At 41.9% G+C, this 27994-nt stretch overlaps 1 protein-coding gene across 8 annotated transcripts in view; it reads right to left on the reverse strand.

Moving 5' to 3' along the window:
• Positions 1–27994, reverse strand: part of tmcc3 (transmembrane and coiled-coil domain family 3) — a 146941-nt gene continuing 118947 nt past the window's right edge. For 7 of the 8 annotated variants that reach the window (XM_072241330.1, XM_072241328.1, XM_072241331.1 and 4 more), the window contains 2 exons: positions 10610–10745; positions 1–3940 (listed from right to left, as the gene is read on the reverse strand). In XM_072241330.1, the coding sequence (XP_072097431.1) occupies positions 3635–3940; positions 10610–10745 (442 nt within the window). In that variant the 3' untranslated portion in view covers positions 1–3634. The remainder of the gene's footprint in view (positions 3941–10609; positions 10746–27994) is intronic. The other variant, XR_011882942.1, reaches the window with a different exon arrangement.

Here is a 27994-nt window from a genome sequence, read left to right on the forward strand (position 1 = left end):
AATAAACCTGAGTCTGGGGTGAGAAAGAAGTGAACCATTTTAATTACTGTACTACCTTCTTCAGGCTGAATGGTACAGCTTTTAGAGGGCTTGAGAAAAGAGTTTTTGTTGGTTTGTAGATGTACTACTTTTAAATTATAAATTAAACTCTTGTTCACATATCTTTGTAAAAGATAGCATGATTAAAGAATGTATATTACAGAATTGCATTAATGCTGAATTGAAACATTTTCTTCGTTGAAATTCTACATTTCCTAATCTATTCGTATGCACTCATCTGTGGTTATCATCTGAGTTTGAAGTTGAAACAAAACTGCTGGAAATCAGCATCTCATTTGTGATCTGAAAACAAGCATTCATAATGAAAAGTGACAGATATTTGCTTCAATAGTATAAGGGTGTTGCTTATATTTGATAATGAACCTGGCTCACCTGGAAGGGAAGGTACACCTCCTGAAGATCACATTTGAATGGATTGTCTGGCTGTGGCTGGACAAGCTGCAGAAGGCTTCATGGTAGTCAGTCCTGGCAGGATGTCTTATATTATATGATTACTTGCTAGGAATATAGATAGCCACAGTGGATCTTGGTGTTTACCTACAGGTTCCCAACCTGGGGTCCACAGACCTCTTGGTTAATAGTAGGGGTTCTGGCATAAAACAGGTTGGGAACCCCTGTCTAGGGAATAAAGTCCAAACCTATTTAACCAATCCCTGTAACTCAGATCTCCAAACTCTGGGAACATCCCTGTAAATTTTCTCTGCATTTTACCAATTCTTATTTACACCTTTCCTGTAGGTAGGTGACCAAAACGCGCACAGTGTTCCAAATTAGGCCTCACCAACATCTTATACAATTTCAATATAACATCCCAACTCCTGTATACAATACTCAGCTATATGAAGGCCAATGTGCCAGAAGTTTTCTTTATGACCCTATCTATATGTGACCTTGTCAAAAGCCTTGCTAAAGTCGAGCTTTCATCAACTTTCCTGGTAACTTCTTCAAAAAATTCTATAAAATTGGCTAGACAACTTACCATGCATAAAGCCATATTGACGATCCCTAATGAATTCTTTTCTGTCCAAATACTTATATATCCAGTTGTTTAGAATACTTTCCGATAATTTTCCCTCTATTGACGAATGGCCTATAATTTCTTGGCTTATTCTTAGAGCCTTTCTTAAACAATGTAACAACTTTAGCTATCCTCACCCATGAGATGCTTTAAAGATCTCTGCTACGGCCCCTGCAATTTCTGCACTAGCCTCCCACAGCATACAAGGGAACACCTTGTCAGGTCCTACGGATTTATCCATCCTAATTAGCCTCAGACAGTAAACACCTGATCCTCTCTAATCTTCTGTGTCATCTCCCAAGTAAGTACAGACGGAAAAAATCCATTTAAGATCTTGCCCATCTCTTTCAGCTCCATCCATAAATAACCACTCTGATCTTCCAGAGGACCAGTTTTGTCCCTTGCTATCTTTTTGCTGTTAATATACCTTTAGAAGCTCTTTGGATTCTCCTTCAGCTTGTCTGCTAGACAACCTCCTGTCTTATTTTACTCCTCCTGATTTCCTTCTTAAGTGTTGTCTTTCATTTCTTATACTCCTCAAATACCTCATTTGTTCTTGCTTGCCTATACTTAACATGTACCGCCTCCTTTTTCTTAACCAGGGCCTCAATATCTCTCAAAAACCAAGATTCCGTAAACCTGTTATCTTTACCTTTTATTCTGACAGGAACATACAAAATATGTACTCTCAAAATTTCACTTTTGAAGGTCTTCCATTTACCAAGTACACCATTGCCAGAAGACAACTTGTCCCAGTCCACTCTTTCCCAGATCCTTTCTGATACCATCAAAATTGGTCTTTGTCCATGTTAGAATCTTAACCTGAGGACCAGACCTATCTTTTAACATAATTGCTTTGAAACTAATGGCATTATGATCACTAGATGCAAAGCATTCCGCTACACAAGCTTCTGTCAGCTGCTATGTCTCATTCCCCAACAGGAAATCTAATATCACTCTCTCTAGTTGGGACTTCTATGTATTGAATAAGAAAACTTTCCAGAATACATTTGACAAGCTCTTTTCCATCCAGTGCTTTTATAGTATGGGTGTCCCAGTCAATATGTGGAAAGTTAAAATCACCTACTATCACAACCTTATGTTTCTTGCAAAAGTCTGCAATCTCTCTGCAAATTTGCTCCTCTAAATCCTGCAGACTGTTGGCTAGCATGTAACACAATCCCACTAATGTGGTCACACCTTTGTTATTCCTCAGTTCCACCATAAAGCCTCACTAGACAAGCTCTCCAGTCTGTCCCCTCCTCCCCCTTTAATACCTTCCACTCTTTCACATCTAAAGCAATGGAAGCCTGGGACTTTGATCTGCCAGTCCTGCCCCTCCTGCAAAAATGGCCACAGTATCATAATTCCATGTGCTGATCCATGCCCTAAGCTCATCTGCCTTTCCTATAATATTCCCTGCATTGAAGTATATGCAGGTCAAAATACAAGTCCAACCACACTCAATGTTTTCATTCCTGACCTTGTATATAGGCTCAACAACATCTTTCTCCACAACCGCTCCACTATCTGTTCTGGCACTCCGTTTCCCACCCCTCTATAACTCTTCGTTAGGGTTGGTGAGACAAAGCCGAACCCATGTGTATTAAATATGAACTAACTGTTCTTATATTGAATGTACTTGCCTTTCAGCACAATAACAGGCCTGGTTCTGAGCACTTCTGGTTAGACAGAGATTGCACTTCCCCGCACATAAATATACGTACATACATTTAAAAGCATAAACTTAAGACAAATTCTATAAGAGCTACAATTAAGTGTACTTCATGAGATTAAAAGTTGACTATACAGTACTAGTGTATTCAAATTGCTCTCTCCGAAGTAATTACATATGACAAATACTTAACAAGTACATAGCACAGAGATATTAATTCTCTTATGGTCCAGCAGGTGTACAGATAAAAATTAGAGAGAATACATTCACTGGACAGATTTACCACAGAGCTGGCATAGAAATGTTTATTTACAGAACTGGTTTTATAGAAAGTATTATTTCCTGATAGATGGTATAAGCCTCGAAGCTGAGTAAGATGGTGGAAAAGATGACTTGTACATAGGTGAGCAGAAAGGCAGTCATTATGTGAACTTTCCACCATCCATACATTGTCCATTGGTTGGCTCTCCCTCTTTCAGGACGTAACGTGCTGGCATCCAAGTAAAACAAATGACGATATTCTTGTTCCATTTTTCTCACCCCACTTTTGCTGGTTTCCGGTTGGTCTGTAAAATATTATGTGATCAAAGACCAGCGATGGCTTCATTTCTCACTAGTCAACTCTGTTCAAAGGATTATTTCACACAAGAAGTGACAATCAGCGAAAGGTAAAAGGACACCATGAGGCATTGGCTCTGGGCTGTAGCAGGAACAGATCTTAGAGAGAATCTTGCAATAAATAATATACTGCACACGTCAAATAATTCACTTTCCAAATCCTATTTAATGTTGGTAATCAAGGTGGAAATCATGTTATAAGTTCCTTTATCTAGATTTTTTCTTTAATTTCAAAGTAACATTTGCTTGACAAGAATTCGAAATCACAGTTGATATGTAAAAATATGTTCTGTTAGACACTGAAGCTGATCCCATTTTTTCCAACAGATGAGAATGAATATCACTGTACAGAGCATGCACATGATGTGCAAACGGCTCCTCATGAGAGGAATGCTGAATTTGGCAACTGTAGAGACACAGACAAGGATGACAGTTACAATGGCCAGTAAAACGTTGATACATTTCCCCAGCAGCACCTTGGCATTGGCATTTTCGTTCTGCACCACCTGCTGCTGTTGTTGATGTAACTCCAGAGTGGCAAGGCGAGTCTGGCATGATTCCAGTGCTTCCTACACAAGAACACACAAACACAGTGCTTATCAGTGGGCGTGGCTGAAGTAGCCAGATAAGGTACCATTTCAGATTAATTTTAGATGTAAAATCTGAAACTGCAGGAGGCATGTACACAGAGAGATAATTAATGATTCAGCTTGAATACCTTTCATCAACACCCCCCCCCCACTCCCCCAGGTTGAGAGGAATGTCTGTGGGGTGTGGGTGAAGAACAAGGGTTGACTTGGACTGCTCATTCAGACATGGCTTCTTAACCCTGACATCTTAGACCCTTCTTGATTTTGAAATCCCTGCCCCGATTGACTGGAAAGCTTTGCATTTTGCTAGCTCAGTCAGTAGTCTTCTCCAGCCTTTTGCAATCGTACTTCCTTCACTCTTGTCCGACCCCCACATGTTTGTCTTTTTTATCAGCAACTCACTTTTACAAATGTACAAAAACAGACAAAACTATTCATAAACACCGAAACTGGAAATCCAGAGGAACACACACCAAATGCTGTAGGAACTCAGCAGATCAGGTAGCATCTATAGAGAGGAATAAACAGTCGACATTTCAGGCCGAGATCCTTAGTTAGGACTGGACAGAAAGGGGGAAGAAACCAGAATAAGAATGTGCAGGAGGAGGACACAAGCTGGCAGGTGATAGGTTTCACCAGGGGATGGGAAGGTGGGTGGGTAGCGGATGGTGAATGGAGTAAGAAGCTGGGAGGTGAGAGGTAAAGGGCTGAAACTATTCACTTATTTATCTGTTATACTATTCATTTACGTTAGGCATCACTCTGAGGAACTCCTGCAGAGATGTCCCGTGGCTAAAGATGACTGATCTCCAATTACAGCCATCTTCCTTTGCACTAGACGTGATTCTAACTAGTGGAGTGTTCTCCGTTTGATTTCCATTGACTCCAGCTTAGCCAGGACTTCTTAATGTCACTCTCGATCAAATACTGTTGGGATCAAGGGCAGTTACTAGTTAGACCTCACTCACACTCTCCCTATATCTATGTCACAGCACGGCTCTGTATACACTTTAAACTACTTTTTATAATCCTGTTTACATTGCAAAAACAAGCTGGTATTTATTTACTTATGCACATTTTATTCCATATCTGTACTTTATTTTATCTTAACCTCTAACTATTTTATGCAGTTCTTTATTTTTCATAATTGTTGATGTTGATTTTATTGTATGTCTTGTTAACACACCACAGCAAACTCCTAATACATATAAATGTACCTGGCAATTAAAGTCGATCCTTGATCCTTGGTCACCTCACTTCACCTCTGGAGTTCATCCCTCTTGAACATATATGTGAAACAAGGCTGTAATGAGGTCAGGAGCTGAGTGACTTTGGCAGACCGAAACTAAGTGACTATGTGAAGTTACTACTCTATACCCCCATCGATCATCCCTTCCACCACTTTGTTGATGCCTGGGAGTAGATAAATGGGGTGCGAATTGGCCAGATGGATTGGTCCTGCTTCTTGTGGACAGAATGTACCGGGACAATCTTTCACATTGTTGGGTATTTGCCAACTTTGTATCTACTGGAACAGTTTGGCCAAGGGTCAGCAAGCTCTGGGCCACATCTTCAGTTCTATTGCTGGAACATTCTCAAAGCCCATAGCCTTTGCTGTATCCAATGCATTTAACAATTTCTTGGTATCATGCAGAATGAAGCAAGTTTGCTGAAAGCAGGCATCTGTCACAGTGGGGAGTGTTGGAGGCTGAGGTGGATCATCCATTTGGTACTTATAGCTGCAGATTCTTGCAAATGCTAAATCTTTCTCTTTTGTACTAACGTGTTGGGCTTCCTCATTGTTCACAGTCCCCCTTCCATTGATTTGTTTCAGTGTCCACCACCGTTCACAATAATCCACGGGCTATGGGATTGTTTAACTCTCTCTACTGCAACACACACAAAATGCTGGAGGAATGCCAGGCAGCATCTATGGAAAAGGGTACAGAGGACGCTTCGGGCCCAGTCCCTTCTGCAGGTTTTCTCGTGTTTGTGATCGGATCTCTCTCCTGCATGCTGTTTATGGTGATTAACATTCAAGTAGTCATATCCTGTAACTTCAGGTTGATTCCTCATTCTGAGGTGTGCTGGTGATACCCCTCGTATGCTTTCCCTGCACTCACTGAACCAGCATTGATCCCCTGGTTTAACGGTGAAAGTGGGAAATACGTCAGACTCTTGTTGCATTCAAATCTGCTGCTGAGGGCCCCTGGCACCTCACTGATGCCCACCTGGAGTTACTAGATCAGTTCGAAATCTGCCCTATTTAGCATGGTGGTAGTGCCTCACAATAGTGACTGTGAATTGAGTCCAAAAAGGGATCTAAACAAGGGCACAAGGGTTTTTTAGATGAAAGGTTAATCACTGAACACATGGATGTCAGTGAACAGGGCTTGGAGACTTGAACAAAGATGAAAATTCAAGTATACTGATAGACAGCATCAGAGATCTGTGCAAATTTATAAGTCTAGGCCCGAGGTCGAAGGTCAATGATACTGGAGGTCATATCAGTTGAGGCCCGATGATCAAACCCACGACTGGCAAGTCTTGCGGTTGAAGCCTGAAGGTCAAACCTATGACTCGGGTCAAGACCTGGAGGTCAAACCCATGACTGGCGAGTACTGGGATCAATACCCAGACATTAGCGAAGTCCAGAGGGAAAAGCCGATGGTTGAATCTGGAGCTCAAGTTTAGAGGTAAAAATCTCCAAAGTCTGGAGATCGAGAGCAAGTCCAGACCAGACAATGGAGGTTGGAGGCCCGATGTCTGTGAATTTCAGATTCCAGATTGGAGGCCTATGTGTGTGAGTGGGTGGAAGTGTGGGAAAGGGACTTGTTTTGCTGCTGTTATCTTTTTTGTTTTGTTCTGATGTTGTTGCTGTTGCTGCTTGTGTTGTCCTGTGTTGTGTTATGTTGTGTTGTTCTGCTGAGCATGGTATGTTGGTGCCAGAACGTGTGGCAACACCTGTGGGCTGCCCCCAATACATCCTTGGGTATGTTGATTGTTAACGCAAATGACACATTTCGCTGCATACTCTGACACACATGTGATAAATAAATCTGAATCTGAATCTGACTAAAATGCATTCACCTTTAAGAAGACCTGTTTACTACACAGTAGTAACTAAACTGCATCTGTTTGCTTCACTTTAACTGGTCACAAACTCCACTTCCGCCTTCGACAACCTTCCTCTCTGGTATCCAGGTAGGATATGACAGCATGAGAGGAGGAGGGTGAAGGTTATTTGACTAACCTCACAGCTGCAAGGAGTAGCCTGCAATGAGCCCCCACACTCCAGTGTTATTTTAACCTGCTGTCAAAGATGAAAGAATGGCAATGCCATGTAAGTTAGTTCCCTTGCTGCTTCTGATTATAATCAAATAGCTAATCATTTAGGAAAGCTGAGTTTAAACTAGTCAATGTGGTTTAATGTCATTTTGGTCAAATTTCCTAGTATTCTTTGATGATATAATGGGATGGGGGAGGCGGAGGAGGATAATAAAGGGGAACCTGTAGTTGTAATGTACTTAGATTTCCAAAAGGTATTTGACAAAATGTCAAACAGGAGGCTGATGCACACACTAGAAACTACTGGTATCAGAGGAAATATGTTAGAATGAATTGAAGACTGGTTGCCTTGTAGAAAACGGAATGAACGGGACCCTTTCAAGCTGGAAGGAGGTAACTAGGGAAATACTGGGATCGGTTCTTTGGCCTCAATTGTTCACTATTTATATGAAAGACCTATAAAAGATTTCCAGAACTTCTGATGATAAGAAAAGGGGTTGGCAGGCATGTTGTAAAATGGATATTGCAATTTTGCAACTGAATATACAGCAGGTTGTGAATGGGCAAAAGCCTAACAAATTAAGTTTAATCCGGGAAACTACGAAGTCATGCACTTTGGTAGGAATAAGCAAATCTTCCTATTCTTAAATTGAATTCTATGTTCCAGCTGTTCATATACTCAGCATAATTTTAGCCCCTTTACCTAAAATAAAAGATAGAGTAATGTTGCAGGCAGTACAAAGGAGGCTCACAAGTCTAATTCGTGGGTTGAGAGGGTTGCCCTACCAAGAGAGATGCAATAATTTGGGCCTATATTCCTTGGAACTTAGAAGAACGAGGGTGACTTTATTCAAACATATCCTTAGAGGGATATTTTCACTGGTGGAAGTCTAGAAAAGAGGACATAAGCATTTAAAACTGGGATACATAGAAATTTCCACTTGCCAAGGACAGCAAATCTCTGGAATTCTCAGCCCCAGCAGCTGGTGGAAGCTGGATCATTAAAAGTATTTAAAGTGAAGGTGAATAAACATTTGATGGATCGAGGAATAAAATGGCACAGGGAGAATTGAAGCCCTTGTGCAGTAGAACTGCTGTGATCGGATTAAATGGCAGGACATGTTGGAGAAGCCTGCTGGTCTACCCCTGCTACCATTTTCTTGAATTCTCGAATTTTTGCCAGAACCTGATGTGGTCATTCTGGTTTAAGATGGTGCTGCCGAAGACATGTAACAGTTTATTGGTGATTCAAAAGCAAAGGAATTCCATTAAAAACATTATTAATAACACTTTTTTTGAAGTAAATTGTGGTGAACTATCACTGCAAGCAATGAGGAGGCAAGTGAAGGCAAGGCGAATTCATGAGATGTGCCCTGCTGGTGAGCTGCAAAATCACTGCACTTGGAGTTGGAGCCATGCTGGTTGGAGTGGAGGATTCGTAGGGGAGATGATAGGACAGAGGAGTTCCGATGCCAGTCCAGCTTACCTGGGTGTGAGGCTGACTTGCTCAATTTGGAGAAGTTGAGAATGACTTCTTCGGCAGCCAAATCCAGCTCTGAAGCAAATCGCTGAGCGGCATGGTCTAGGCCCGGAGCAATTCACTGCAGTGAGGCCTGCGTCCCAATACATAGTACAATACACTGTTTGGACAATCTAAATGCCAGCCCAGATAGACTGGAAGGCTGGGTGTCAGGCGGGGTTGAATCGCTCCGGCGCAGAGCTGATTTGGAGAGGTCAAGAACGACTTCTCCAGCAGCAAAATCTAAGCGTGGAGCGATTTGCTGCGGTGGGGCCAGGTCCTAGTACGAGGTTTGGACGTACTTAAACGCTAGCCCAGATAGTCTGGGGGCTCCTCTCCCCATGATGAGACTGCCCCTGGCTGCTGTGCTTCATGTCTGTGAACTTTCCAGTGATCTGCCCCGCTGATATGATGAAATGAACACCAAGGCTTTGGGCCTACTCCTGGCTGCTCTGGGGATTTGGATCTAAGGACTCTGTTTGGTTTGGAATGCTGTTGTTATTGCTCACGTCTATTTTTGCATGATTAGTTTCATGTCTTTTCTCTCTCTGTGAGCACTAGGGGCTGGTCTTATATTTTTAAAATTGGCTTCTTTTGGGTTCCTCGCTTTACGACTGCCTGTGAGCAAACAAATCTCAAGGTTGTATAATTTATACATTCTTTGATAATAAATGCACTTTGACCTGCTGAGTGTTTCCAGTATTATCTCCATTTACTTTAGGGTAAGGTATCTGTTGTACTTTTAAGAGAATAGGAGTTACTTTCATAAAATGTCCTCTTGGTAAGAATGTACTATTCAACCCTCTGCTGAACTGTCACAGTCTTAGAATGATGGTTAGTTATCAGTGACAATCACAGGAAATTATATTGGTCGGTCAGTTCCACAGGGAAAACAAGTTTAAATTTGGGGCACAAGATTCATATTCCACAATATTCCATACAGGAAGATGATTAGGGCAGCTGCATTTCAGCAAAAAGCAGATACTGGAAATAGAAACATAGAAACATAGAAAACCTACAGCACAATACAGGCCCTTCAGCCCACAATGCTGTGCCCAACATGTACTTATTTTAGAAATTACCTCGGGTTACCCATAGCCCTCTATTTTTCTAAGCTCCATATACCCATCCAGGAGTCTCTTAAAAGACCCTATCGTATCCACATATTGATGACATATGCTTCTTTTTCTTAAAAAAAGGTAACTTAAAAAGCCTAAATTCTGACATTTTGTGTAAAATGTCACCACAGGTCACCCAATCCAGTAAATCTTAAAAAAAAAATGCCCAGCTGTAGTTCCACTAACAATGTACAAGTGCTAACAGAAGAATGTTTCTGGTCAATGATGAATAGTCATTGACCTAAGATGTCAATGTTTCTCCACGGTGGTGCCCAACCAGCTAATTACCTCCAGTGTTTTCTGATTTTTTTGTTCTAATTTCCAGCTTCTGCAAATTGTGGTTTTCTAAAGCAATAAATTACATTATTAGGATTGTTGACAAAAAAACTTGCTTTAACTGGTAACTTAGGGTGGGGAAAAGCACAGTAGTGTAGCGGTTTACAGTGCCAGTGATCCTGGTTCAATTCCTGCCACTGCCTGTACGCTAAATGCACAATCACAGGTGGAGAAGCATTTAAAGCTCAAGGGATCAGAACTGGAGGAAAACCCAAGGGTTGCAAGACCAAAGAAGGTAACGATGAATGGGGAGCGACGACGTGACTGAGGCCTTAAATACAAAGTTGAGATTATTAAAACGGCTGAATTACACAGAGGCCAGTGTCAGTCTGTGAGCACTGGGCAAAACAGTTCTGTACTGAGAAGGTGTTCATGAAAGCTGCAGACCTGAATATCACGGGCCCGTTCATATGACTGATAGGCGACTTTTTCCTCAATGCTTGCCAGCTCTTGCTTTAGGTCCATCGTCTCATGCTGATGAAGCTCAGAAAGGTCATTCAGCTGATCTTCCAAACTTGCCAACCTGAAACATTAGAAATGATGCTCAGATTTAACAGGTAGTTAGGTAAACAAATTATCTTTCAGTTAAAGACATGTATTTAGACAGTAGTCCCTCAATCTCAAAATATTCTAAAGTAGTTTTAGAAAAAGGCATTTAAGGCATTTTCCATAGGCATTTAAGAAACTAAGGTACATGGATAATAGAGAAATTGAGGGCTATGAGGAAGGGAAGCATTAGATTGATCTAAGAATAGGCTAAAAGTTCGGGACAACATCATGGGCCAAAGGGCCTGTACTGTGCTATTGTTATGTATCCATTTATATTTTGACTCTTACGAGTTGCTGTTGAGCTTCCCTGTGTGTTATGCACTGAACGTAATGTGAGAGGACATTCTGTGTAGAAAATTTACAAGTAAAATAAACTGGGGCATGATGCTTCTCACCCCGCTGTCTCTCATGTGGATTAATCACAGCCACCCGGCTTCCCAATACCAAAAGCATAACAACTGGCAACGAGGTGACTAGTCCTCATGCGATAATAATTGTTTTGCTCCCTTCAGCAAGATAAGTCCATGTGCAATGCTAGCAGTGAACCGCTGTGTCATGTGGGTGAGTAAAAAGAAAATGACCACAGGAAGTGTGGTGAGTGAAGAATCCGAGGGAGAGTGAGAATGGGAGGGTTAAATAAAACAAATGAAAGAGAGAGAGAGAGAGAGAGAGAGAGAAAGATAAGACTGGTTATATTTTCTGGAATGTATTGTGCTTGAAAATGGTGTCAATGTTTGGAAGTATGGGGTCTTATGATGAAACAACAGAAGAATGGAGTTCATATATTGAAAAATGTTAATATTTTGCACGGGCAAATCAAATTTCAGATGATATTCATGTAGCAACTTTTCTGACTGTAATGGGTGCAAGATTGTTTAATTTACTACACAGTTTAGTGGAAGCTCCTAGGTCTGGTGATAAGCCTCATGAGGGCATAGTGAAAGTCTTAAAATACCACTATTCGCCTAAACCTTTGGTTATTGCTTAGAGGTGTAGATTTCATAAGAGGAATCAAGAATGCTGAATGCCGAAGCAATTGTGTGAAAACTGATGGCTCGATTGTGGTATGCATAGTGAAAGTGAAAAGACATTGTCAACCAAGAACACTGCAATAAACAAAAATGACTTGGAAAACCAAAAAGAAACATGACCAAGGTGGAGCATACTGAGGACTTTGCATGTTTTATCTGTTTCAGGACACAAAGGCGGCTGTTGGGTGAGTCCGTGGTTGGATGGGGCTACAATGGGAGGAAACAGGCGGACACGGGTACTGCAGGGTCACTGGTGTCAGACACAGTTTACAAAGGGAAATTGCAACATCTCACCCCAGAAAGAGCAAGGCTGACTTCAAAGACTTACACTGGTGAGGTTGTTCCAGTGAGAGGAGTAGTGCATGTTACAGTGGAGATTAATGAACAGAGAAAGAAAGTTCAAATGTACATTGTTAAAGATAGTTATCCAGCACTTCTGGGACGCTCGTGGTTGGAGCAGCTCAAACTCAATCGGCATGAAGTGCACTTGGCTGGTGGGAGCACTAGTCTACAAGAGGTATTGAAGAAAGATGCAGAGGTAAATGAAGAACTGAGCAGAATGAAAGGAATCACTGTTAAGGCCCAAGTTCTTAGTGGGGCAGTGGAGGCAGCTGCTGAGCCTCACTGGTGGCAGGTGATAAGTAAGAATGGATTGAAGAAAAATACGTATTAAATGATATAATAAAAATGTGGCATGAAGGAACCATACAGATATTCCAAGGAAAATCATAGAGTACCCATACAGTATGCAAGATCATAAAACCATTAGGGGCAGAATTAGGCCATTTGGGCCCTCGAGTTTGCTCAACAATACAGCCGTTCAGCCCACAAAGTTGTGCCAAACATGTCCCTACCTTAGAAGTTACTAGGCTTCCCCAGCAAATAAAGACACAGAGCCGTCAGTCGCTCCTCATACAATAAGCCTTTCATTCTCAGAATCACTTTAGTGAACCTCCACTGAAGCCTCTCCAATGTCAGCACATCCTTTCTTAAATATGGGGCCCAAAACTGCTCACAATACTCCAAATCAGGCCTCACCACTGCTTTACAAAGAGTCAACATTACAATCCTTGCTTTTATATTCTAGTCCTCTCAGAATTAATGTTAACATGGCATTTGCCTTCCTCACCACTGACTCAATGTGTAAATTAACCTACAGGGAAATCTGCATGAAGACTTCCAAATCCCTTTGCACCTCAGGTTTTTGAGTTTCCCCCCCATTTAGAAAACAGTCTATGCTATTATTCCTTCCACCGCAGTGCATGACCATACACTTCCCAACACTGTATCCCGTCTGCCACTTCTTCGTCCTTTCTCATAATCTGTCTAGGTCCTTCTGCAGTCTCCTTGCTTCCTCAACACTACCTGCGCCTCCACCTACCTTCATATCATCCGCAAACCTGGCCTCAAAGATCAATTCCATCATTCACATCATTGACATACAATGTAAAACAAAGCAGTCCCAACACAGACCACTGCAGAACACCACTAGTCACAGGCAGCCAATCAGAAAACAATCCCTTTATTCCCACTCTTTGTCTCCTGCCAGTCAGCCAATGCTCTATCCAAGCAAGTATCTCTCCAGTGATACCATGGGCTCTTCTCTTGTTAAGCAGTTTCATGTGTGGCACCTTGTCAAAAGCCTTCTGAAAATCCAAGTACACAACATCAACCGATTCTCCTTTGTCTATCATGCTAGTTATTTCCTCAAAGAATTCTAACAGATTTGTCAGGCAGGATTTTCCCTTAAGGAAAACATGCTGACTTTGCCTATTTTATCATTTGCCTCCAAGTACCTCAAAACCACAAACTTTACAATTTATATCCTTTACATCATCTTCACAGCCACTGAGGTCAGGCTAACTGGCCTACAATTTCCTTTCTTCTGCCTCCCCCCCCCCCCCTGAAGTGTAGAGAGACATCTGCAATTTTCTAGTCCTCTGGAACCATGCCAAAATCTATTGATTCTACCCATGTCTGCTCTAATATCATCGGAGCTGGCCCTTTCTTCCAATCAACTTTAGCAGCACTCTCTAGTTCCTCTGTCATTACCTTTACTCAACTATGATACTGATACGTCTGATTTTAGTTTCTCCTTCTCAAACTGAAGAGTGAATTCAATTATATTATGATCACTGCCTCTTAAGGGTTCCCTTACATTAAATTCCCTAATCAAATCTAGTTAATTGTAAAACACCAAATCCTGAATTGCCCTTTTTTCTAATGGGCTCACCACAAGCTGCTCTAATCCCCTTTAAATCGACTGTAAAGCCTGCCTACAGAGAAAACTGATAGGTCTACTTAGCACAAAGAGAGACCAATCAGGGTGCTCTCTCTGTCACTCACTGTCTCTGTCTCTCCCTCCCTCCCTCCCCCGCTCCTTCTCCCCCTCTCCCCCTCCCTCTCTCCCTCCCTCCCTCTCGCTCACTCGCTTTCAAAAAAATCAATTTCCAGGATATTGTATATAATTTGCGGACGTCAGGGAGCCACTGTCGATATGCGGGAGACTCCCAGAACTTCCGGGAGAGGTGGGATGTCTGTTCAATTATCCCTTTCTAAACTTCTGTTGTATTCTTTACTTTGGAGACTCCAGTAATCTCTCCTGCACTCTCCTTTCCTTTTACCTTATCCATACTTTTCCCAACATGTTCCCACAAGAGGCCAGGCAGAAATGGAAACTGACCAGTATTCTCTCCACACGTGTATCTGCATGTCACCCTGGATTACATGTTCAAGCTGAGTGGGCCTAGGACAAAGTCCAGAAACTGAGACGGGCCTGACGTTGCTTAACTCGGCCTTGTCTGGTGCCCTGCTCTGGAGTCTGTGCCACTAAACCTGTTCCAGGGAGAGAAAGATTTGGATGGAACTAATTAAACTTTTGATTAAAGCAATCATACTTTACAAACTGATCTTTCCCGTCTAAAGGCCATCGTTAGGTTTTCCAGATATGCTACTAAATTGAATGCAACACTTTTACTTATTTCATCGATATATTGAAAACATTATGAGGAATGCTGGTCTAAAGGACTCAGATGTTGGAATCGAAATTGCCGGATGAAATCTTAAGAACCTCAGATATGCAGGTGACACTACTTTAATGGCTGAAAGTGAGGAGGATCTGAGGAAGCTTCTCATCAAAGTGAAAGAAGAAAATGCAAAAGCTGGCTTGTTGCTCAGCATTAAGAAAACCAGATTATGTCCACCAGCCCTGTTAACTCCGTGGTAATAAATGGAAAGGAAGTGGAAGTAGTAACGGATTTTGTCTTCCTCGGTTCAAAAATTTCTACAGGTGGTAACTGCAGCCACGATTTTAAATGGCGCTTACTTCAGGAGAGGGTAACAATGGCAAATTTAGATAAAATACTGAAGAGCAGATACATAATTTAATGCAGACAAGTGTGAAGTGTTGCATTTTGGAAGGACAAATCAAGGTAGGACATACACAGTACGGCAGGTAGGGCACTGAGGAATGTGGAGGAACAAAGGGATCTGGGAGTCAGATACATAATTCCCTGAAAGTGGTGTCACAGGTAGACAGGGTTGTAAAGAAGGCTTTTGGCATCCTGACATTCATAAATCAAAGTATTGAGTATAGGAGTTGGATGTTATGGTGAGGTTGTATAAGACATTGGTGAGGCCAAATTTGGAGTATTGTGTGCAGTTCTGGTCACCTAACTATAGGAAGGAGATCAGTAAGATTGAAAGAGTGCAGAGAAGATTTACTAGGATGTTGCTGTGTCTTCAGGAGTTGAGCTGCAGGGAAAGATTGAACAGAGTAGGACTTTATCCTTGGAGCGCAGAAGAATGAGGGGGGATTTGATAGAGGTTTTCAAAATTATGAGGGGTATAGACAGAGTAAATGCAAGTAGGCTCTTTCCACTTAGATTCGGAGAGATAAATACGAGAAAACATGGCTTTAGGGTGAGAGGGGAAAGGTTTAGGGGGAACTTCTTCACTCAGAGAGTGGTGGGAGTGTGGAACGAGCTGCCATCTGATGAGGTAAATGTGGGCTCACTCTTAAGTTTTAAGAATAAATTGGATAGATACATGGATGGGAGAGGTCTGGAGGGTTATGGACTGGGTGCAGGTCAATGGGACTAGCAGAATAAAGTTTCGGCACAGACTAGAAGGGCCGAAAGGCCTGTTTTCTGTGCTGTAGTGTTCTATGGTTCTATAACATTGTCTGTGAAGATCCGTATAGTCAAGTCTGTGGTATTTCCAGTTGTGGTGTATGGCTGTGAGAGCTAGACTATTAGTAAGGCTGAATACAAAAGAATCAACACCTTTGAACTTGGATGCTGGAGGGAAGTTTTAAGAGCTCTTTGGACAGCAAGAAGATCCAACAAGTCAATACTTGAAGAAATACAGCCAGAATGCTCACTAGGAGGCTTGATTATGAGATAAAAACTCAAATATTTTGGCCACATCATGAGAAGACAGGATTCCTTGGAGAAGACTCTCACGTTGGGTAAAACAGAAGGTAAAAGGAGAGGACAACAGAGGCTACGATGGATAAATAATACCACCCAGACAATGTGTATGACCTTGGGGGATCTTAGAGAGACAGTTTCCAACAAGAAGGCTTGGTGTACAGGAGACCATGAGGCCACGAAGAGTCCGACTCAATTCAACGACTGAACAACAACAAACTTTACAAACACTCTTCTTGGACACTGGATTGCAATAGTGTTCTGGGCACAACCAGTGCTGAAGTGTAAATTCCCTGCCATCTCTCCAGCAACAGAGACAATATGAGGTAACATGTTGCACCTTTACAGCAGATGTCTTCACAACCACTGAGGTCAGGCTAACTGGACTATAATTTCCTTTCTTCTGCCTCCCTGCCATCTTAAAGAGCAGAGGGACATTTGCAATATTCCAGTCCTCCAGATCCATTAAGGAAATTAGTAATTCTTAAAAAGTCATTAATGCCTATACAATCTCTTCAGCCACCTCTTTCAGACCACTGGAGTGTAGTCCATCTGATCCAGGTGACTTTTCTACTTTCTGGTGCAGTTTCCAAGCACCTTCTCCCTTGTTATAGCAAATGCACTCATTTTCGCACCTGTACACTCTTGAATTGCCAGCATATTGCTAGTGTCTTCCACAGTAAAGACTGATGCAAAAAACTTATTCATCTGTCAGTTCATCTGTTATCTCCTTGTCCCCCATTACTACATTTCCAGTGTCATTTTTTAGTGGTCCATTATCTACTCTTGCCTTCCATTTAATCTTTATATATATGAAAAAAATCTTTTTGTATCCTTTTTGATATTGTTGGCTAGCTTACCTTCATATTCATCTCCCCTTCCCCCTAATGTTTTTTTAGTTGCCTTCTGTTGGTTTTTAAAAGTTTCCCAATCCTCTAACTTCCGACTAATTTTTACTTTATTATATGCCCTCTCTTTTGCTTTTATGTTGACTTTGACTTCCCTTGTCAGTCATGGTTGCATCATCCTGTCTTTAGAATACTTCTTTGGGATGTATCTATCCTGCACCTTCAAAATTGCTCCAAAAAACTCCAGCCTTTGCTGCTCTGCCATCATCCCTACTAGTCTCACCTTCCAATCGACTGTGGCCAGCTTCTCTCACATGCATCTATAATTCCCTTTACTCCACTGTAATACTGATACATCTGATTTTAGCTTCTTTCTCTTAAATTGCAGAGTGAATTCCATCATATTATGATCACTGTCTCCTAAGGGTTCCTTTTCCTTAAGCTCCCTCATCAAATCCAGTTCATTATCCAGCTCAACCACAAGTTGCTCTAATAACCCTTCTTGAAGGCATCCTACAGTTTCTCTCTTGGGATCAAGCACCAAACAGATTTTCCCAATCTACCTGCATATTGAAACCCCCCATGGCTATTGTAGCATCACCTGTTGACATGCCTTTTCTATATCCCTTTGTAATTTTCATCCCACATATTCAGAGGCCTGTATATAATTCCCATCAAGGTCTTTTTACCCTTGTAGTTTCTTAACTCTACTCACAAGGATTTTACATCTTCCAATCCCATGTCACCTCTTTCTAAGGATTTGATCTCATTTTTTACCAACAAAGCCATGTCACCCCATCTGGCTACCTGCCTGTCCTTTTGACACAATGTGTATATCCTTGGATGTTAAGTTTCCAACTATAATATTCTTTCAGCCACGACTCAGTGATACCTATAACATCATACATGCCAAAACAAAGACCAGTATATCTTTTGGAAAAATATGACAGTGAAGACATCTGGGACCTTGAAAAGTGGTATGCATCTTTGTATCCCAGTTCTGGCAGGAGTTTGCCACTGGATGGAACTCAAAAAGACAATGCTTCAGATTTGGAGAGAGCAGTTCTCAAATGAAGAATTGCAGATTCACAAGAGAAAGGACGGAAGAGGATCTTGATGTTGTACTCAGTCCTCAGCACTGAAGCTTTGATGGTGGCTTTTGTGTGACCATACCTCCAATAGTCGACGATCTGAAAGCGCATTGGAAAATAAAGAGAATGAAGATATTCATGGGTTGGGTTGCCAGCGGAGAATTGGAAGTGGGCAGTTAATAACATCAAGAACATTTGATTGTGGTGGCTGGTGGCAGAGACTGGTGTGTGTGTGTGTGTGTGCGTGTGTGTGTGTGTGTGTGTGTGTGTGTGTGTGTGTGGAGTTGATGAATGTCTGCAACAGAGTGTGTTTGCATGTTAGCTTAGCGGTTAGTGTAACGCTATTCCAGCACCAGTGAGCCAGGTTGAATTCCTGCCACTGTCTACGTTCTCACTGTGACCATGTGTGTTTCTTTCCGGTGCTCCTTTTCCCTGAACATTTCAAAGACGAATGCATTAGCAGGTTAACTGGTCACCTGGGTGTGATTGGACGGTGCGGACTACTGGATTGGAGGGGCCTGTTACCGTGCTGTATCCCTAAATTTAAAAAAATACATGTGGAACAAATTCTCATGAAATGCTTCAAAAGCAGGAGCTTGACTTCATTTTGTGCACGCCTGGGCACACAAGTACAGCTGAAGCTGAGCAATGCCCTGCCGGCTTTCTAGAGAGAGGCAAAATGACCCAGGAGCCATCATTATCGTGTTTCCTAACACACAAGTACACTTTTAATCACATAGTACTGAAATAATCTAAGTCATGCGGTCCAATTTCTAGACCTAGTTTCAGAAAGCAATTTCACATCCCTCTTCCAAATAGTGTCCTGGGATTCTGACATGCTGGACAGAGCATTCATAGTAACAGCTGCACACAACACAGTCTGACAACGTTCACATCTACGTCCCGATTATATGTCAGACCTTAGCCTATTCACAAGCAGGACTGAATTTCAATATGTTTTTATTGTGTGTGGTACAGCTTGTAGTAACTTGGGTTTTATCCAAAAGAACATAAGTTGTGGAATAGCACCACCAAATGGCTACATTGCACATTACATGTGCCAACTTTGTTCTAGAATAACTTGTTCAAAGTAGAATAAACCACAGATTTTCTTCCTGGTTCAGATAAAAGACCACAGGCAGGTCAGTGAATCATCTTTCGATGCAATGTTTGAATTTAACCTCTTGCTGAATAAGAATCGCTGAAATAGTGTGTGTCATGAAAACTTGTTCAGAAGTAGTCGTACAGTGTAATACATAAAATTGTTGTATGTTACAATAATAAGGTACAGTCAGTGCCTATAAAAAGTATTCACCCCCCCCCGGAGGTTTTCATGTTTTATTGTTCTACAACAGTGAATCACAGTGGATTTAATTTGTTTTTTTTCCACACTAATCAACAGAACACTAATCTAAAACCATTTGGCTGAATCGGTGGTGATTTGGTGTGTGACTCTTTCGTGTCAAAGTGATTTAAAATAATTACAAATATAAAACACAAAATAATTGATTGCACAAGTATTCACGCCATTCAAGTCAGTATTTAGTAGATACACCTTTGGCAGCAATTACACCCTTGAGTCTGTGTGGATAGGTCTCTATCAGCTTTGCACATCTGGACACTGCAATTTTTCCCCATTCTTCTTTACAAAACTGCTCAAGCTCTGTTAGATTGCATGGGAATCGTAAGCAAACAGGCCTTTTCAAGTCCAGCCACAAATTTTCAATTGGATTAAGCTCTGGACTGGGCCACTCCAGGACATTAACTTTGCTGTTTTTAAGCTATTCCTGTGTGGCTTTGTCTTTATGTTTGGAGTCATTGTCTTGTTGGAAAACAAATCTCTCAAGTCGCAGTTCTCTTGCAGACTGCATCAGGCCTTCCTCCTGGAATTCCCTGTATTTTGCTGCATTCATTTTACCCTCTACCTACTCAAGCCTTCCAGGACTTACTGCAGTGAAGCATCCCCACAGCATGATGCAGCCACCACCATGCTTCATGGTAGGGATGGTGTGTTTTGGTGATGTGTGGTGTTTGGCTTGCGTTAAACACAGCGTTTAGTCTGATGGCCAAAAAGCTCAATTTTGGTTTCAATGGACCGTAGAACCTTCTTCCACATGACTTCTGGCAAACTCTAGCTGAGAGTTCATGTGAGGTTATTTCAACAGAGGCTTCCTCTTTGCCACTCTCCCATAAAACTGCAACTGATAAAGCACCCGGGCAATAGTTGTATTCCCAGTTGCCTGCAGGGTTGTCATAGGTGTCTTGGTGGCCTTCCTCACTAGTCCCCTTCTTGCACAGTCACTCAGTGTTTCAGGATGGTCTGCCTAGGCAGATTTACATCTGTGTCATATTCTTTCCATTTCTTGATGATTGACTTAACTGTACTCCAAGGGATATTCAGTGACTTGGAAGTTTTCTTGTATCCATCTCCTGACTTGTGCTTTTCAATAACTTTTTTGTGGAGTTGCTTGGAGCGTTCTTTTGTCTGTGTAGTTTTTGCCAGGATACTAACTCACCAGTAGTTGGACCTTCCAGATACAAGTGTACTTTTACTACAATCAGTTGAAACACCTTGACTGCACACAACACAGTCTGCATTTAACTAATTATGTGACTTCTAAAGCCAAATGGCTGCACCAGTGATGATGTGGTGTGCTATATTAAAGGGGGTGAATACTTAATGCAATCAGTTACTTTGTGTTTTATATTTGTAATTAATTTAGATCACTTTGTAGATCTGTTTTCACTTTAACATGAAAGTCTTTTTTCTGTTGATCAGTGTCAAAAAAAGCCATGTGATTCAATGTTGTAAAACAATAAAACCTGAAAACTTCTTGGGGGGGGGCGTATACTTTTTATAGTGCAAAAGGAGAGCAAAGATATTGAGGTATTGAGGTAGGGTTCATGGACCATTCATAAATCTGATCCATAGTCCAGTAGGCAACTAATAAAAATAAAAATAAAGGCATCCGTTAGTCTTGCGAGACCATGGATCTGCGCCTGGAAAGTCTTCACTCTCCAGGACGCAGGCCTGGGCAAGGTTGTATGGAAGACCAGCAGTTGCCTATGCTGCAAGTCTCCCCTCTCCACGACACCAATGATGTCTAAGGGAAGTGCATTAGGACTCATACAGCTTGAGCAATGTGTGATTAAGTGCCTTGCTCAAGGACACAACACGTTCCCTTGGCTGGGGCTCGAACTCATGACCCTCAGGTAGCTACTTGGCCACGTGCCCAACTACTTCCACAAATAATGAGTAACTTTTATTGGTCCATTTTCACCTCATTGGTACGTGTCACTAGTACTGGAACCACAGTGAATTTCAAAGGGGTCCAGTTGAGACTCTGCATCAATCTCTGACGTGAAGGGGAGGTGTGGACAGATTGGTTGCTCTTACTCACACACCCCATACTGGAAAGTTTGTCTCTCCTACTGATCTGTTTTGCAGATTCCAGGTGAATTGATGAATGGGTAGATGTGGATATCTGCTTCTGGAGAAACAAGTTGTGGGACTGTGCAGAGAGCACTGACTCCATAAGCTTCAGGCAGCTGAGGTCACATCTTCTACCTGCTCAGGTTTTCAGAATCAAAAGCATACACTCAATGGCCAGTTTATTGTGTACCTCCTGTACCTAATGGGGTGGCTACTGAGTATATGTTTGTGGTCTCCTGCTGCTGTAGCTTGTCCACATCAAGGTTCAACACCTTTTGTGTTTGGAGTGGTTTTCTGTACATCACTGTTGTAACACGTGGTTATTTGAGTTACTGTTGCCTTCCTGTCAGCTTGAACCAGTTCAGCCATTTTCCTCTGACTCTCTCATTAACAAGGTGTTTTCACCCACAGAATTGCCACTCACTGGATGTTTTTTGTTTGTTTTACTCACTATTCTATGTAAACTCTAGAGACTGTTGTGTGTGAAAAGTCCCAGAAGATCAGCAGTTTCTGAGATACTCAAAATATCCAGTCTGGCATCAACAATCATTCCACAGTCAAAGTCGCTTAGATCACATTTCTTCCCCATTCTGATGTTTGTTCTGAATGACAACTCTCGACCATGCTTTTGTGCATTTTGTTGCTGCCACGTGATTGGCTGATTAATTAATGATTAATAATCAGATGGCCACTAAATGTATATCTGACTGGCCTTGTGTTTCCATCTTCCTGAGGATAACATGAGTATTGGTTCGAGGCTGACTGGTTATAGTGCTGATATCTGCCATGAATGGGCAACCTGTTGCTTCATATTTTCTCTGTTGTCAGGTTGTGCACTGGTTGTGCCCAGGACACTATTGCAATCCAGCCTCCAAGAAGGGTTCTTGTAAAATTGTATTGCTTTAATCAAAAGTTTAATTAGTTCCATCCAAATCTTCCTCTCCCTGCAACCTCTGGAAGCAGGTTTAATGCCACAGACTCCAAAGCAGGGCTCCAGGCAAGGCCGAGTTAAGGAACGTCAGGCCTGGCTCAGTTTCTGGACTTTGTCCTAGGCCCACTCAGCTTGAACATGTAATCCAGGGTGACATGCAGATACACGTGTGGAGAGAATACTGGTCAGTTTCCATTTCTGCCTGGCCTCTTGTGGGAACATGTTGGGAAAAGTATGGATAAAGTAAAAGGAAAGGAGAGTGCAGGAGAGATTACTGGAGTCTCCAAAGTAAAGAATACAACAGAAGTTTAGAAAGGAATAAAAATTTAACTTCAGGCAACAGAGGACAAAATTGAAAAGGGTATGGAATACAGGACTGAAGGTGTTGTGTTTGAATGCACCCAGTATACGGAATAAGGTACATGAGCTCATAGCACAGTTATAAATTGGCAAGTATACCTGGAAGAACATCACACGTTGGAGCTAAACATATAAGGCTACATAACCTATTGAAAAAACAGGCAGGTAGGCAGGACTTTGTTGGTAAAAAAAAAAATACATAATCCTTAGAAATAAGTAACTTAGGATCAGAGCATGTATAATCGTTGTGGATAGAGTTAAGAAACTACAAGGGTGAAAAGACCCTGATGGGAGTTATATACAGGCATCCAAATAGTAGCCAGGATGTGGGATATAAATTACAATGGGAAATAGAAAAGGCATATGCAAAGGGCAATGTTACAGTGGTCATAGGGATTTCAATATGCAGATAGATTGGGAAAACCAGGTTGGTACTGAGTCCCAAGAGAAGGAATTTGTAAAATGCCTACAAGATGTTTTTTTAGAGCAACTTGTGTTGAGCCCATGAGGAAAAAAGGCAATTCTGGATTTGGTGTGGTGGAATGAACCAGATTTGATTAGGAAGTTTATTGTAAAGGAACCTTTAGGAGGCAGTGACCAGAATTCATAATAGAATTCACTCTTCCGTTTGAGAGGAAGAAGGTAAAATCAGATGTATCAGTATCACAGTTGAGTAAAGGTAATGACAGAGGTATGAGAGAGATGCTGCCAAAGTGATTGGAAGAGGAAACTAGCAGGGGTGACATTAGAGCAGAGATGGCTAGAATCAATATATTCTGGCATGGTTCCAGAAGAATGGAAATTTGCCATTGTCACTCCACTCTTCAAGAAGAGAGAGCGGCAGAAGAAAAGAAATTATAAGGCAGTTAGCCTGACCTCAGTGGTTGGGAAGATGTTGGAGTTGATTGTTAAGGATGAGTTTTCAGAATACTTGGAAACACGTGACAAAATAGATCAAAGTCAGCACGTTTTCCTTAAGGGAAAATCATGCGTGACAAATCTGTTAGAATTCTTTGAAGAAATAAGAAGCAGGACAGACAAAGGAGAATCGGTTGATGTTGTGTACTTGGATTTTCAGAAGGCCTTTGACAAGGTGTTACATATGAGGCAGCTAAACAAGATAACAGCCCAAGGTATTAGAAGAAAGATACTTGCATGGATAGAGTATTGGCTGTTCAGAGGGAGGCAAAGAGAGGGAATAAAGGGGTCCTTTTCTAGTTGGCTGCCGGTGACGAGTGGTGTTCCACAGGGGTCTGTGTTGGGTCTGCTTCGTTTTACATTGTATGACAATGACCTGGATGATGGAATTGATGGCTTTGTGGCCAAGTATGTGGAAGACATGAAGACAGGTAGGGGCCAGATAATGTTGAGGAAGCAGACAGGCTACAAATGGACAGACAGATTAGGAGAGTGGGCAAAGAGGTGGCAGAAGGAATACAGTGTTGGGAAGTGTATGATCATGCACTCTGGTAGAAGGAATAAGTGTGACTATTTCCTAAACAGGGAGAAAATTCAAAACTCTGAGGTGCAAAGGGATTTAGGAGTCCTCATTGGGGATTCCCTAAGAGGTTAATTTGCAGGTTGAGTCAGTTGCAATGTTAGCATTCATTTCAAGAGAACTAGAATACAAAAAAAAGGATGTAATGCTGGGTATGTATAAGGCACTCCAAGCATCACTTGGAGTACTGTGGGCAATTTTTGGCCCCTTATTTAAGAAAGGCTGTGCTGACATCAGAGAAGGTTCAGAAGGTTCATGAGAATGATTTCAGGAATGAAAAGTTTGTCGTATGAGCAGTGATTGAAAGCTCTGGGCCTGCACTTGCTGAAATTTAGAAGGACGGCGGGGGAGGTGTGGGGGGGGGGATCTTATTGAAAGCTATCAAATGTTGAAAGACCTAGATAGCGTGGATATGTAGAGGATGTTTCCCTTGGTTGAGGAGTCTAGGACCAGAGGGCACAATCTCAAGATAGAGGGATGCCCATTTAGAACAGAGCTGGGGAGGAATTTCTTTGCCAGAGGGTAGTGAATCTGCAGAATTCATTTCCAAAGATGGCTGTGGTGACCAGGTTACTGGATGCATTTAAGGTGGAGGTTGATAGGTTCTTGATTAGTCAGGGTGTGAAAGGATATGGGGAGAAAGCAGGAGAATGGGATTGAGAGAGAAATGGATCAGCCATGATAAAGTGGCGGAGCAGATTCAGTAGACTGAATGGCCTAATTCTGCTCCATCTTTGGTCTTATGGTCTAATTACTGGGAGTCATTTGGAAGACACAGGATCAGTTCAACCCAATGAAGAAGCAGCATACTAAAGGGAGGATAAGGCAACAGTAGCTGACAAGGGAAGTCAAAGGCAGCACGAAAGCAAAAGAGAGGACATACCACTTAGCACAAATCAGTGGGCAACTAGAGGATTCGGAAGCTTTTAAAAACCAACAGAAGGCAACTAAAAAAGAAATAATGCAGAAAAGATGAATTATGAAGGTAAGCTAGTCAATAATTTAAAAGAGTGTACCCAAAGATTTTTTCAGATATACTGTATAAAGAGTAAAAGAGAGGTGAGAGTGGATATCAGATAGCTGGAAAATATCACTGGAGAGGTAGTAATAGGGGAGAAGGAAATGACAGATGAAGTTAATATGTCTTTTCTGTCAGTCTTCTCTGTGGAAGGCAACAGCAGTACGCCAGAAATTTGGAAGTGTCAGGAGACAGAAGTGAGTGCAGTTGCTGTTACTAAGGAGAAGGTGCTTGGGAAGCCGAAAGGTCTGAAGATGGATAGTGTAAGTCATCTGGACCAGATGAACTATACCTCAGTATTGTTTGAGGAAGTAACAAGCAGAAGGGTCAAAGGAAAGTCAGTGGATGTTGTTTACCTGGAATTTCAGAAGGCCTTTAACAAGGCACTGCATGTGAGGCTGCTAAACAAGATAAAACGCCTGGTATTACAGGACACATACTATCATGGATAGAAGATTGGCTGACTGGCAGAAGACAAAGAGTGGGAAGAAAGGAGGCCTTTCCTGGCTGGCTGCTTGAAACTAGTTGTGCTCTTCAGGGGTCAATGTTAGGTCCACTACTTTTCATTTTATATGTCAATGACTCAGACAGATTAAGAAAATGGGCAAAGAAATAACAGATGGAACATCGTCCTGGGATGTGTATGGCCATGCACCTTGATGGAAGGAATAAAGGTATAGACTACTTTCAAAAAGTGGAACAAATTCAAAAATTGGAGGTGCAAAGGCACTTGGGAGTCCTTATGCAGGATTCCATAGAAACCATAGAAAAACTACAGCACAGAAACAGGCCTTTTGGCCCTTCTTGGCTGTGCCAAACCATTTTCTGCCTAGTCCTACTGACCTGCACACGGACCATATCCCTCCATACACCTCCCATCCATGTATCTGTCCAATTTGTTCTTAAATGTTAAAAAAGAACCCGCATTTACCACCTCGTCTGGCAGCTCATTCCATACTCCCACCACTCTCTGTGTGAAGAAGCCCCCCCTAATGTTCCCTTTAAACTTTTCCCCCCTCACCCTTAAACCATGTCCTCTGGTTTTTTTCTCCCCTTGCCTCAGTGGAAAAAGCCTGCTTGCATTCACTCTATCTATACCCATCATAATTTTATATACCTCTATCAAATCTCCCCTCATTCTTCTACGCTCCAGGGAATAAAGTCCTAACCTATTCAACCTTTCTCTGTAACTGAGTTTCTCAAGTCCCGGCAACATCCTTGTAAACCTTCTCTGCACTCTTTCAACCTTACTTACATCCTTCCTGTAATTTGGTGACCAAAACTGAACACAATAATCCAGATTCGGCCTCACCAATGCCTTATACAACCTCATCATAACATTCCAGTTCTTATACTCAATACTTTGATTAATAAAGGCCAATGTACCAAAAGCTCTCTTTACGATCCTATCTACCTGTAACGCCACTTTTAAGGAATTTTGTATCTGTATTCCCAGATCCCTCTGTTCTACTGCACTCCTCAGTGCCTTACCATTAACCCTGTATGTTCTACCTTGGTTTGTCCTTCCAACGTGCAATACCTCATACTTGTCTGTATTAAACTCCATCTGCCATTTTTCAGCCCATTTTTCCAGCTGGTCCAAGTACCTCTGCAGGCTCTGAAAACCTTCCTCACTGTCTGCTACGCCTCCAGTCTTTGTATCATCAGCAAATTTGCTGATCCAATTTACCACATTATCATCCAGATCATTGATATAGATGACAAATAACAATGGACCCAGCACTGATCCCTGTGGCATACCACTAGTAACAGGCCTCCACTCGGAGAAGCAATTCTCTACTACCACTCTTTGGCTTCTTCCATTGAGCCAATGTCTAATCCAATTTACCACCTCTCCATGTATACCTAGCGACTGAATTTTCCTAACTAACCTCCCATGCGGGACCTTGTCAAAGGCCTTACTGAAGTCCATGTAGACAATATCCACTGCCTTCCCTTCATCCACTTTCCTGGTAACCTCCTCGAAAAACTCCAATAGATTGGTCAGACATGACCTACCATGCACAAAGCCATGTTAACTCTCCCTAATAAGTCCCTGTCTATCCAAATGCTTGTAGATTCTGTCCTCCTCCAATAACTTACCTACTACTGACGTTAAACTTACCGGCCTATAATTTCCCGGATTACTTTTCGATCCTTTTTTAAACAATGGAACAACTTGAGCTACTCTCCAATCCTCTGGCACCTCACCTGTAGACAGCGACATTTTAAATATTTCTGCCAGGGCCCCTGCAATTTCAACACTAGTCTCCTTCAAAGTCCGAGGGAACACCCTGTCAGGTCCCGGGGATTTATCCACTTTAATTTTCCTCAAGACAGCAAGTACCTCCTCCTTTTCAATCTGTACAGTTTCCATGATCTCACTACTTGTTTCCCTTAATTCCACAGACTTCATGCCAGTTTCCTAGTAAATACAGACGCAAAAAACCTATTTAAGGTCTCCCCCATTTCCTTTGGTTCCGCACATAGCCGACCACTCTGATCCTCAAGAGGACCAATTTTATCCCTTACAATCCTTTTGCTCTTAATATACCTGTAAAAGCTCTTTGGATTATCCTTCAC

The sequence above is a fragment of the Mobula birostris genome, chromosome 23 (assembly GCF_030028105.1).
Source record: "Mobula birostris isolate sMobBir1 chromosome 23, sMobBir1.hap1, whole genome shotgun sequence".
Classification (NCBI taxonomy): domain Eukaryota; kingdom Metazoa; phylum Chordata; class Chondrichthyes; order Myliobatiformes; family Myliobatidae; genus Mobula; species Mobula birostris.